This window comes from Phaethon aethereus, assembly GCF_964289735.1.
Source record: "Phaethon aethereus genome assembly, chromosome: 7".
Taxonomy (NCBI): domain Eukaryota; kingdom Metazoa; phylum Chordata; class Aves; order Phaethontiformes; family Phaethontidae; genus Phaethon; species Phaethon aethereus.
Genome location: NC_138583.1, coordinates 6,177,504 through 6,190,941, shown reverse-complemented (window position 1 = coordinate 6,190,941; position 13,438 = coordinate 6,177,504). Strand labels below are relative to the sequence as shown.

At 36.9% G+C, this 13,438-nt stretch overlaps 1 protein-coding gene across 1 annotated transcript in view; it reads right to left on the bottom strand.

The window, feature by feature from the left end:
• CTNNA3 (catenin alpha 3) overlaps positions 1–13,438 on the bottom strand; it is a gene marked incomplete at its 3' end in the record, with an annotated part of 517,670 nt that overhangs the window by 484,018 nt on the left and 20,214 nt on the right. The window contains exon 4 of the mRNA XM_082002095.1: positions 3,787–3,906. Coding sequence (XP_081858221.1) covers positions 3,787–3,906 — 120 coding nt within the window. The remainder of the gene's footprint in view (positions 1–3,786; positions 3,907–13,438) is intronic.

The window sequence follows — 13,438 nt, the reverse complement described above, 5'->3', positions numbered from 1 at the left end:
AGTGCTTTACCATTTCGTCCTATCTCATTTTCCCTGTAAATATTCATATTAAAGATATGTTAATATTTAGGCTGATACAAAACAATCCTCAATGTAAAGCTTACTGAACTCTTAGTGGAAGCTTTCCAATAAGTAACAGAGCAAGAGGATAGTTTTACTGCTCATTGTGGAATGGAACTATATTCTTTTTTAGTCAAATTTCAGAGATGAGAGTAGTCAGTATCAAGGAAGTTAAAAGCCTGCTTTAATTCAAAGGAATTGCCAGACTATCTCCTGAACAAGAAAGAAAAACTACTTTCTTGGAAACAGGTATCTCCTGGAAGGCTTCAAAATGGCAGACTGGCTACAAAATTATATTCTCAACCCAAATGCATTTCTCTAGTGGATACAACCCAACCGTAGAAACCTACAGAAAGATTAGGTCACCGAAAGTTACATGGATGAAGGGACATCCATCTGAATGGGGGAGAGAATGCTCAGTGAGCAACTGAGCAACAAAATCATGAGATCACTATTTTAAGCCAGTTTAGCACACTAACGCATCTCTATGCAGGGTCTCACAAATGCCATAATGGGAAGAATGAAGGGCATGGGAACATGAAGCCCATGCTAGGGCTGTGGGTAGGTCTGCAGTAGCAAGCACTTCGCTTGGCCAACCAAGTGGCCATAACCTGAGTGTGAGCAGGTCCTGTACATTTCTTCACCTGCATCATTTATCAACATTTGCAAGGGGTCAGCCTATATTCCTATATTATTGAGTATAAATGTTTTGTTTGTATTTTATCTTCATCTGGCCTGAGTTCAACATACTTCCAACTAACTTGTCTACTAAGCCGTCTCCCTCGGAAAAGAATGGCAAGTTTGTAAGATGGAGATGTGTGTTCCACTGACCAACAGTAAGAAGGAAAGCTCTGACATGTATCAATGTATTTGAGAGGAGACTTGAATATGGTGGGAGCTCATCAGAGACAGTAACAGTAACTAGATGTGGCATATAGATGCAATTCAGCATTTCATATTGTGTTTAGAATACAGAAGAATGGTAAAGAGCATCGTTCAGGCTTCTTGACCACAATACTAGATGTCACATACAGAGGTACAGCTTTGGAACATTAAGGTCTCCAACTCCAAGAACTTCCCATCTTCCTCCTCTGTCATCACCAAAGAATTTAGCTACCCTGACTAGTTCCATGTCAGCTCATACACACACTCAGCCTATTTGCAGAATTAGAATCTGAAAGCTCTGAGACGTTTGACAAACATACGCTAACAACTTTGGGATTTTTGTATAAAGAAAGCCAGAACTGAATTCTTGACATTACCACCCATTTTAAAGAGACATTTCTCTTGGCAATCTTGCTGGCTATCTGAAATCTCAAGATGTTCTATCCCGTTCTGAAAACTGCCAGTTAAAAACGACTTAATATAAACCATAATTTCAAACATGTTTGCCTCTTATATACTTCAACCACTCATAGAAGTTTGGTCTATATTTATAAATCCAAGTCAACATGGGGTCATTTTAAATATCCTTTAAAAAGCACAGTTTTAATTCCCCATCTGTCCTGTAAACTTCAAAACTGAAGAATTACATTGCTATATTGCACTTTATGTCTCATGTCTAAAAAATAAGGACAGAGGCAGATAACCATATTTCATTCAAAAGCAATATTCGTTACTTTGACTACATAAAAAAAATAAAAATAAAAATTTACTCTACCAGGAATGGATTCATATTCATATTGTATACAATTGTTTGTCTCCAAACAGATGGTAGTGACTCAACATTTTGCCAGTGGGGCTATGAATATACCTTTAATATAATAACAGAGCATGTAAGTCATTACCAATTAAATGTGTGCACTCCACAAACTCAGATCAGCTTCAGTCCCAACCCAGGTCCGTGCTTTTCATGCTGTCATCAAACCAAATCTTAATCTTTTCACAGACAGATCACTTTCTTTCCAAAGCAGAACACAATCCAAAGCATCTTCTATAATAGATACAGCAGCTTTTCAAATTCCTCACTGCAGATTCTCCAAGCAAGGTCTATTGAGATTAAAATCTCAGTATCAAAACCAGGTAAAATATTACTCAAGAAAACCATAAAACTACTGATCAGGTATACAATGCAAATTAACTAAGACACATAGAACATCTCTAGTCTCCCTCATTTGTTTTTGCTTTGGGGGTTGGGTTTTTTGTTGGTTTGTTTTTTAAATTATTTCACCCTTTGCCTGGTTTGTTTTCTTTAATAGCATTGTATAACATTTTAGGAAGATTCAATCACAGAAGATAAGACAGAACAGCCTACCTTCTGTTCTGTGATTGAAAGCAGGAAGTGATTTTACACCCAATACACCTTTAGTACCTCCAAACGCACAAGCTTTTGCCAACACAACTAAATATAGAGTAGAAACAACATGGGTACATATATGCATGGCTGATATTAAACAAGGATGTTGAGAGTCTCCAAATGGCTTGAAAGGGCAAAGTATTGAGATGGGAAGGGTAGTGAAGATCTGAAAACAGGAGAAAAGATGCCCTGCTCAAAGTGAAGTTGTGTTATTGAAGCATATTCAGTCTGCTAGAGAACCAGACCTACAACACTTGAAATAACAAGGAATTTTGCAAAGTCAAGAGTGAGAATTCAGACTAAAGAAAGCTCCTCCCAATGAAAGTGTGATGATAGCCTGAGAAGTAATTCTAGAATTTACGCTTCTCTGTCTCAGAAACACTCCCCAAGCCCTTGCAGATGTCACATGTGTTATGTTTGATATAATTCTGAGATCAGGTAACACAAACCCACATTAGTTGCCAGTTAAAACATTGTCTCTTGATTGCTGGCAGCCCCAGGTTAAAGGGCATAAAGAACTATGCTGTAGTGCTGCCAGAATAACAGCTCCCACTACACTGCAACTCACTCAAGCCAATCAATCACTCCCTGACCTCCCTACTTCAAGAAACAAATATTCTTGTGTTCAGATACCATCTGTCCCTGAGCCCCTCCCTAATTTTTGACTATCTAATCAACTACCGATACCAACAACTGTGAGCTGCCCCCAAGCAAATGAAGTGTTTGACAACACTGACACCAAGCGACAGAATTCAGAAAACTATAAACCAAAACAACTCCCCTGCAGAAACGTTAAAGCATTTCATCAATATGCTCTGAAAGAGACAAAGTCTCATTTTACCAAGAACACAAAAAAGACGACCTATTATGAGAGCTGACATTTTCACAGAAGCCATGCATAAGTGACAGAAAGTATGTACAACATTAAATACGTGTTAACAATTCAATTTAACCTTGATCTTGCAAGCTTGAGTCAAACACTGTGTACACTTCAAAGTTTTATGCAACCTAACCTTGCAAATTCATTTCTAAAGAGGAAGCAATTAGTGGTTTGCATGCACAATCAATACCTGATTTCATTAACTTACATGGATTTAGTTAATTTTTCAGTTAAAAAAAAATTCAAACAGTACTTATATACCTTTTAATTTAAAAAAAAAAATGTGTTAATGCAAAGTTTAATAGTCTGCTAAGTCTCACTTACTTGCTGTACCTATCTTTCTCTGTGTTGAGAAATCAAAAACCATGCAGTACGACATCATATGCATTAAATAGATTTGTCACCCCTCCTACCAGCTTACCTGATGACATTACACAGAGCATAAAACCCTACTGATAGAACAATAATTCTGTCAAACGCATGAGTTTTACTACCCACCATGGTTTTGCCCAGTACTCTATGTCTTCCTACCAAGCTTCCATGTTCTTACCTGCTGACGTTTGTATGCCAAGTAATCAAGATCTTCCAGATCTTTCTGAAACTTCTGGTAGGTTTTCTGTAGATCAGATTTACTGGATACATTTCTTAAAGATTCAAATGTACTTTGAAACTGTGATGGTAAAAAAAAAAAAAAAAAACCACAAAAAAAAAACCAAAAACAAACAAAAAAAACAAAACAAAACACAAATACCATCATTCACACAGTTGCTGTATTTTTTGCTGTATTAGGATTTTATTCTACTAAATACTAATGTTATGAGTATACCACCTTCTAGACATTCCTACAATTTTGTTTTGAAATCAATCCCAGAATTCAAAGCATAGTACATACGCCCCGTTTAATTAGATTAAATCCTCTAATTTCATAGGTCAGATTTGCATAAGACAAAACACTAGCAATCAACACAAGCTCTAAAGGTTACTACTTTTTCTATGCCATATTACAGGATGGCGTATGTTCACATAAATTTAATTTTTTTTTTTAACTACTAAAAGCATATACAATTTCATACAGGCCATGAACTCCCCATTCTATCAAACATAACGGTAGATCTTATATGTAACAGAGTACTCCCTATCAAGTTAATTTACTTAAGGGTCATTTGCAAGATCAGATACTCACCTTAGGCAAGGTGCTCACATTCTGTATGAATGCTGTGACAACGTTAATTATACCTCCTTACAGACCTTACTTTAAAATTCAGAACTTCTTTCATGCATACATTGTTATTAAAAATAGTACTGGTATTTTTCAAAGAGATGAACAGTACCAACCCAGCTGTAGGGAACCGTAACAGAAAGGCTACAATTTGTGCAAAAGGAGAATGGAGCTACAGCTTCCTTGCTACCTTCAGGAAATCATGAACTTTTCTCTGACTTCCTCTGTTTCCCCATCTGTAAATACTATTCTTCACCTCACAAGCATGTAACAGCTGTAATGCTGTAAGTAGTTTAAAAATATTTTGTATCACAGTGATTGCCACCAGAAGCAAGTCTAGAAACATTTATTTACACCGACACAGTCAGGAAGAACTACATGTCTTCTAAATCCATTCAAAATATTGATTTTGCTTACTACAGTTACAGGCCCTGTAGATGAGGTACCTACTGTAAGCTTGCATGTGGTACTTATGTCCAGGGAATGAGGCAAAAACCAAAAGCAATGGGCCACTTTCCAGTCAGTTCTGGAAAATCAAGCACTTCGGTAGTAACTATAGCGCACATTTCTCTATACCTTTGCTAAAACTACAATCATTGAATTGGAAAAATTAACCGCAGAAGTAGAAGGAAAAAAAACCTCCACTCATCTTCAGTCCCTCGTTGAAAAGCTGACAACAGAATTGACAGCTAGTGCTGACTGTGGACGTAGGCTGCGCCAGTGTGACTCATTCTATGGGCATTTGACTGAGATCAGCCCAAGCTGTACACGCTGTTGAACAGCCACTAGGTATTTCCTCTTTGGGGATAATTAGCAGCTAAAGTGGATTTCAGCTGACGATTTACAACAGACACATACATCCTGGAATCTTCAGGCAAGTTAGCACTTCTCATTTTCCATGTTGCAGCCTTTATTTCAGTCTTACTGCTCTCATAACCAAGAAGGAAGTCAAGGCAGTGTTTGTATCTATTTGTAATTTATCTTTATACCTCATTCAGCATCACTAGAGGTTAACTGGAGACTTTCTAGTTACATTTGAAATGTTTTCCACCAAAAAATAAAAGAAAGCTTTCTCATCCAAAGCATACCTCACTGAATTCTGTAACAACATGGGTGACAGAACACAACTGCTAAGACAAAAATGCAAGGCTATTCTTTTCTGTTTGACTTCATTACCTTTCATCTTTTGTAGAATTTGTTGTTTTCAGATTTTATGTCTGCTCTAGAGTTGCTTTAAAAGCCTTGAATTTGCAATGCTTGCTTTCACAGATTCCCATTCCACAGTATACCCGTCAGGTAGAAGCAATGCAATTACAACATCTGCAAGCAAGACCTGAGTGCAATTTTGGCTAACCAAAAATTATCCATAGAGTTCCCTCTTTATAAGCGTGTAAGAAACTGATCATCATACACCCCCAGCTCCAAATCATAACATGCTTCTCCAGAAATTACACCAAAGCTACTGCACCCTGTTATGGGGTTGAGTAATACAGGGAAAAGGTCTCTAATGATTACCAAACTCACTAAGTGGACATAAGGTACAGTCATTTTTCAGCATCTTTTTTTTAATCATTAACATGTTAGACTACAATAAGTAGCACAGTTGTAGAATCATAATCATCATCCTCTTAATGATATACTTAATCACACAGATTCAGTTCTTCCTTTGGCAGGAACTCTACTAGCAAGCTCACATGCTTCCTTATGTCCTGAAGCAACCCAATCATTAATAATGCTTTTGACTCTCTGGAAAGAGATATAAGAACCAGCATGTGAGGATGAGTAAATACAAACCAAATGTGCAACTATAAGGGAAATACACTTAATAGATAGGTAATGTCCAGGATATCCTCTTAGAAGCAGTCTGTCTTTAGATGCAAGGGAAAAACACTTTTTAAAAATTTAACTCAAAAGTGAATAAAAACCAAACAAGCAGTTTTAAGAAAACATACATATGCTCTTTTCACTGCCATCAATAGGAAATCAGAAAAATCTGCCTTGGACATACAAAGGTTATCAGAAGAGGTTTTAAACTTAAAGCCACATCTGGATCTTTCTGTATCATTCCGCTCTGTGTGAATCACCATTTTTGGGTGAATGGCGAAAAAATCTCTCTTGCCAACACTTGTACTGTCTAGAGGTCAAAAGAAATACTAGTATTCTAGAACTTACTCTCTTCTCTCTCTCACTTACAACCAAATGTAAGCAATCATAAGAAATCCACAAGAGCTCTTTTTTGCCTGTCACTTTTTCAAAGTACTTTGAACATAGTTTCTGGAAGTTGAGAAGCAGCATTCCTTTACTACTTTTGCTCACTGTGGCACTACTAGGTAACTACCTGGCCTGGCTTTTCCTCTGAGAAAAGCTGGACCACAAGTAGAGAAGAAATAGCAGTATTTCAACAGACCAAAAGAGAAATGAGGCAATGGGTTCACAGAGAATAGACTGATGCATGAACAGTGGCTGCATAATGTTTCAACAGGAAATCATACTAAAATTTTTCTACTGCTTAAGTTAAAATTTACTATGTTTGATCTTCATTCAAATTAATTTATCCAATTTAATAAAAAGACTTAAAAGTCTCTTCATGTTCTAGTTTAGCTCTGCACCTTTCTGTAAGAGGCTAAGGTCATTGTTCACTATTGCTACCATATTTAGCTGTTGCAAGCAAACTGATTCGTAATACGAGTATTTGTGGAGGAAGTAATGATATTAAATGCAGTTGCTATCTGATTTTTAAAGTCTAGTTTATTACATTTCGATAACTGCAGCTGCACGTTAGAGTATCCTTTATGGAATCCCAAGGAAAAAGCTTCTGCACTAGACAAGTTGGAGCTTGTTTGCTCCGAGCTTTTGCTTCAAGTCAATATCTAATTTGGATCTGAAGCATCGTAGTCTAGGACTTAGTATAGGCCACATTCTTGAAGAGCGCAATAATACTTTAGGTGGACAAAATTCTCTGCAAGTTTGATAGGATTCCCTTGACAAGCCTGGGAACCTCAATATGGGCCATGAAAATTAATGGACTGTCAGCTAAACAGGAGGCCAGCCCACAAAAATATGAGATCATAAAAATTCAGTGCTAACAATTCCTTACAATCCAGAGATACAAGACAAGACGTCATTAAATACAGAGTACAAACTCTTATTCCTGGTAATAACCTTACATTCTCAGTATAAACAGAAAGAGGTATGGGAGGCAGCAAGTACTGTTTCAGCAGATACTGCTTCTTCAGTTTGTGAATGATGCTATTTGACAAACCACATATCTTTAATGTCATTTGCCTAGGAGTCTAAGTCACAAGGGTGGTGTAATCAAATGTCCCACTGCACATCCTTTACTTGGTCTCCTTCTGCATAGCTGGTTCAGATTTAGGGCCAATGCTGAAAAAAGCCAGTCTGTTATTCAAGAATAAGAAGAAATTACTCTCCTTCTGGTTTGTCCGGAGCTGCAGAAGTGAAAAAGTAGTTGTCTCTTAAAATATCAATATTATCATCTTCCATTGTGCAGGGCAGCAAGATAATATTGAACTATTTTATCCATTTGTGAAATATTTCTATTTTCATATGGATTGGCAAGAGTTGAATTAAGCATGAGAAGCAAGTTTTATTTCCATTCTGACATACGGAAGGCATTCATTAAAAAATACCTTCCTGTTTTAATAACATACTGCTTCTTTAAAAGACTAAATTATACTAAATGTACTATTTTAAATCATCAGGAGATACGGTTGAAAAAAAAACCCAAACATTTAAAACCTCTCAAATTCCAACTACCGAACACATACTTATGAGAACATAGTTGCTCTCCCTATATTTTGCTGTAACAGAATGGGCAACATGCCTCTTTCCAGATGTTTATGGAGAGTAGGTCAGACACTTTTTTCCATTCAGAAAATATCAGATGATTTTGCTCTCATTTTAAGAGGGTCTGAAGACATGCATTTTGATGATAAAGCAGATACTGTTTGTTCTGCATGCATTTCCTCATTTTTGCCTCCCAAAGCAAGAGTGAGTTATAAAAAAATTTCTCCAGATCAGAATGATCTGTGCATGGTTGAGCTACAAATAATTGTTCATCAGACAACCCACTCTACATTATGCTGACTTCATTACTATACTACCAATAAATAACCTGCCAAGAGGCACTGATTTTCCAAGGTTATTTTACCAACCTAGAATTTGCCTTCCAGGATTAGCACTCATAGAAGGAAATTTCAGAGCATCACTTCCCTATTATTCTAAGCACTGCACTTCAGTATGAAGTAAGTGTTGCTGTAGAAGCAAAACACAGTAATAATGACTCAGAAGGAAAACAATTTATCAATGCTCCTTTTTTCCTGATAGGTTCAAAGAGCATCTACCACAATGGAGTCCTAGTCACTGATTGGAGCACACAGGCATTTATACAGTCCAAATAATAATTTAAAATAGGTGTCTGCTTTTCTAATATCGCACTTCCAACTTTCCCAAAATAATTTTCAAACTTCATCATCAGACATAGTACAGATTTCTCAAACTCAGTTGTACTTCTGGCGACTTCATGCATTCCGTGTTAACCTATGCTACAAACCACCTTTGTATCATAGATCTCCCCAAGCTTTATGCTTACAACTTACTTAATTTGGAAATTATCTCACAACTTTACCATTAATTATCTTTATGAAAAATTAATATATTTATATATTTCATACTCTGTATGGTAAACCAACCCAGGAAAAAATCCATCTTACTTAAAGAAAGCCTTATCCATCCAAATTAAGCCCTACTTCTTTCTCTCCCCCTCCCTTTATACCCGAGTTGTGCAAACAGTTTGTATAAAGCTTAGGACCAAATGAGTCTGGATAAATTTGCTCTCCTCACTATTTTCTCCTGGTTTGTGTAACTGACAGGTTGCTGCTTATATTCTCTCCCATCATCTCAGGGATACAAACAGATACCACCCTCACATGCAGAGTTTTCAAGGAGATGTCAAAACTCAGTCCCTCCCAGGCAGATGTTTTAAGAGAGCAACCTGTTCTCTCCTGTTGCTGTCTCTCTCTTCCCCCCCCCCCTTTTTTTTGCTGGAGTACAGTAGATAGGCATGATTTTCTTTTGCTACTGCGACCCATGACTATTAAAAAGGCAGTAGCTGAGCAGTAGGGAAGAAGACTGTGTATTTATCTAACCTGCCACCACTAAGGGTGAGGGTCTGCTCCTACTTTAATCTAAATAACGCAGACACTCTGGAAGAAATGGAAATGATCCTCCCTCAAATCTACCAAGCATGCTTTGCTCATGGAGACCCTTCTATGATACTATGTAGGACAGGAAACAGTGAAAGACAGCAGACAGGGTGCCTGCAGCAGTAGAAAAACTAGGAAATTCCTGAGAAGCAGAAATTCCTGAGAGAGCTGACCCACACCTAAGTCTTAGATGTGACAGCAAAGAAAAGTTTTCACTACACATAAAGATGACACTGAAGAGTCTGTTGCAGGCACGAATCTGCTGAGAGGTACTGAACCAGAAATAAGACTAAGAAGAAGGCTCTATACCGCAAAGAAGCAAGGATTGGATTTGTTTTCAAACTTTCTCATTTAAGTGTGTTTTTAAACCAGCAATTGTGTTTTTCTCTTGAAATACAGCCACTATATTCCATTTCATTTTCTTGTGCTCTGGTGAAACACATTCAGGAGCCCTCAGGCTTGCTCACTTCAAAGAAATTCTGGAACAGTAGTACCTGAAGCTGGCCAGCTAGGGTCCCTTCAAAGCTATGTTTCTGACTGGCAAGAAAAGGATAATGCTCCTTTTTTCAGTGATTCCCATGCTAAGACCAGAAACAGATATTATATAAACCAAACTGCAGTGACTGGGGAGCGCGTTCCTTAGCAACAGTTAGAAGAGTGACATTAAGAATATGACTGTTTCAAGGGAAGCCCTCAGGGTTGTAAAGCCACAAGTCATTAGGGAGTTACAAAGCAGTAGCCAAGAGGCTGCTATGCCAAGAAAGGAAGAGTGATTCAGGTTCCTGTTGCAGTCAAAAAGATGTTCACTTTGAAAGGCCCAACTCTTAAAAGTAATTCTTTAGAAGCTGCTTTTCCTCTCTCATTTATTGCACATTACAGACTGCCACAGAATTTGCAGAGTGCAATGATAAACACTGTAGCCCTGATTACAAACAACTGCATCCCATGTGGCATATACTGACCTCAGATTGGTAGCAAGAATCTATTTCTGCTGGTTGATGAGAAAATAAATATGAATAAGAACCAAAGGAGGAGCCAAATCCTCTCCCAGAGATTCCTGTCAACTTCTTAACACTCCTTATTTTCAGAGATTTCTCTTGTCAGGGGAGCAACCCACGCCCACTAAAGGGAAGGTGGGAAAATTAGGATCATTTTCAGTTTCACAACCTGGCCCTGTACCCCCAGGGTAGCCTACGTTCTTTTTTACCCTTTTTCCATTTTTTAATGTTTTACTGCATGACACTAGAATACCAAAACGGTCAGAAAGTAACACAGGGAGCAAGTCAAATTCTAGTTAGGCAAGTGGAACCAAATACCTAAATCTGAAGCATAGGTAAGCCTGAGATGACTTACCTCTCTTCTTTTACGTAACCATGTTGGTTTTCTCCCGCTCAAAACATTTTTAATGCTGATGAATACTCTGCAGGGAAGGGAAGAACAGACAGCACTATGCCCACGCGGCCCAAGTTCACAAGTTGCTTCTTATCTGTAGCCATTCTCTCCACCCCCAACCCCCCCAGCAAGTTTTAAGTAACTCTCAGCAAGAGTTTTATAAAGCTCACGCTGTCTGAGGCATTCATGAAAAATATGAAGACTTAAACAGTAAATCTACAAGCATGACAAGAAGGGAAAAGAGGCAGATAAAACATGTTGGCTCAGCACGATCTGAAATAGATTAGAGAAAGACAGACTGCCAATGTGCTTTGAATGAAATTCTCAGAACTCGTTACCTTCTTGCTGTTCTCCTCTGATCAATAAATTCAAGCAATTCCATTAGTCTGTTAATTCACTTAAATAATATTGAGCATTACTAACCATAATGAATGAGGCTGGTAGTACAGCTCTGAATCAAAGAGTGCAATGCCTGAGATAGCCCTTTGTCCAACTACATTTTTCACAACTCAGTTTTATGATTAGAGTAAAAGAAGCATGGAAACTCAGATACGGACAGCTATTTATTTAAACACTTCCCTGTTTAAAAAAATTTCATTTTTTTAAAGCAGCAAAACCTTTCTTATGAGTGTGATATACTCTATTTTCTCAGTCAACTCTAAAATGAGCTTGCTGTTTCCACCACACTATCATACTCTTATAAGGGTGTAAATTCCACAAGTGGCTAGAAGTGTACTATGCCAGAATATGATCAAGCCACTGAGGATTTGTATGGGCTTCTAATATGCATCATTTGATACACACTTGCTGTGTTAAGATTCTATAGAGTCCATAAAACAACCAAAATTCTCTCCACTTTGTTAGTGAAATTTCAAAAATTATAATTTTATACCTTCACAAAGGTATGTTATTTTACATTCAAAGTGAAATTCCTGCCAGATTTATCAAATTATTCCAAATAAGACTGACCTGTTATTTCTAGTTTAGAAGTGGCATGTTAATATTTTTGTGACAAAAATATTCATTATTTTCAGGATCATATTTTGTTTTATATAAAGATTTTATTACATAGAAGACTTCGGAATGTTTTTGACTAAGTAAAATGTACAAAAAACCAATACTCTTAATGACTACGTAAACTGGAAGAAAGCAGCTGAGGTTCATCTTTTTTCTAGATACACTTAGAATGGCAGATGCAACAGGTAGCATTAGAAGAGGCTTTATATGACAAGCTAGTCACATTGTCATTGTCTCCTTTCTATTTTTATTCACAGATTACAGACAAAATTAAAGTTTGATGATCCAGACTGCATTCTGTCAGTAGAAGGACATATGGTTTCAAATGTTTTGAATGTCAGTGTTGGAATTAACCAGCTTTACTGAGTGAGCAAGACTAAAAACTTTCATCACTCTCTGATAAATGATTTTGAAAAATATTAAATACATAAAAAGATAATTCCTCATTAAATACTTCCGTATTGAACAAGATCTGATTAATACTCTACAGAGTTCTTTGATGATGCTGGACCACTTCCTTTCACTTTATACATACAGACAAAAAAAACTTCCTCCATTAGAATTTTGATTTCGTTTATTCTACTATTGTTTTCTTCATTTTTTAAATTAATTTTGTCTCAGTCCTTTAAATTTCTTCATTTTATTCTATGACAATTATAGACCTCAGAGTTATGGACATAAAGGGCAATGAAATTTCTCATCTCAAATGATTAGTAACTGCTGCAACATCCATGTCTTTGTGAAAAGGAAGATAAAATGGTAGAAGTATTAAAATTTTAGAACAAGTTCAAATAAAAACTGCTAATGACTTTTAAAGAGAGTTGATCTTCAAGTCATACGAACTTGCAAACGTTGAGAATATTAAAGCTGATACAGCAAAGACAAGATTTACTTTCTATGCTGCAGCCACTGTGTGAATACAATGTCTTTTGTTAGAGCAGGTCCACACTGAAGAAAAACTGAATTCCTAAGGGAGTTTTAAAGTATAATAATTAAAGATAAGGACTCTGAAAGGAGCAAAGTTGAGACTCAGTATAATATTTCATTGCATTTCAATCTGGCTCAGTTAGCCATGAACAAAAGTTGTTATAGTTTGAAGGTTGTTCAATAGCATATGTTGAAATGACTCCATCATCTAAGTTTATTTGCTAATTATATGTCACATAAAAAGACACCACTACAGCTAATACCACTGTTGGCAAGTTCAACAGCCAGGTCAGAGACTAAAAAATATGGAAAATGTACCACCTTCCTCTAAGGACTAGGGTGAGTCTTTTTACATAGGCATTTTGGAGAGTGTTATGCCACACTAATTTATTCTAAGAGTTAATTGAAGAATTCAGTTCTCA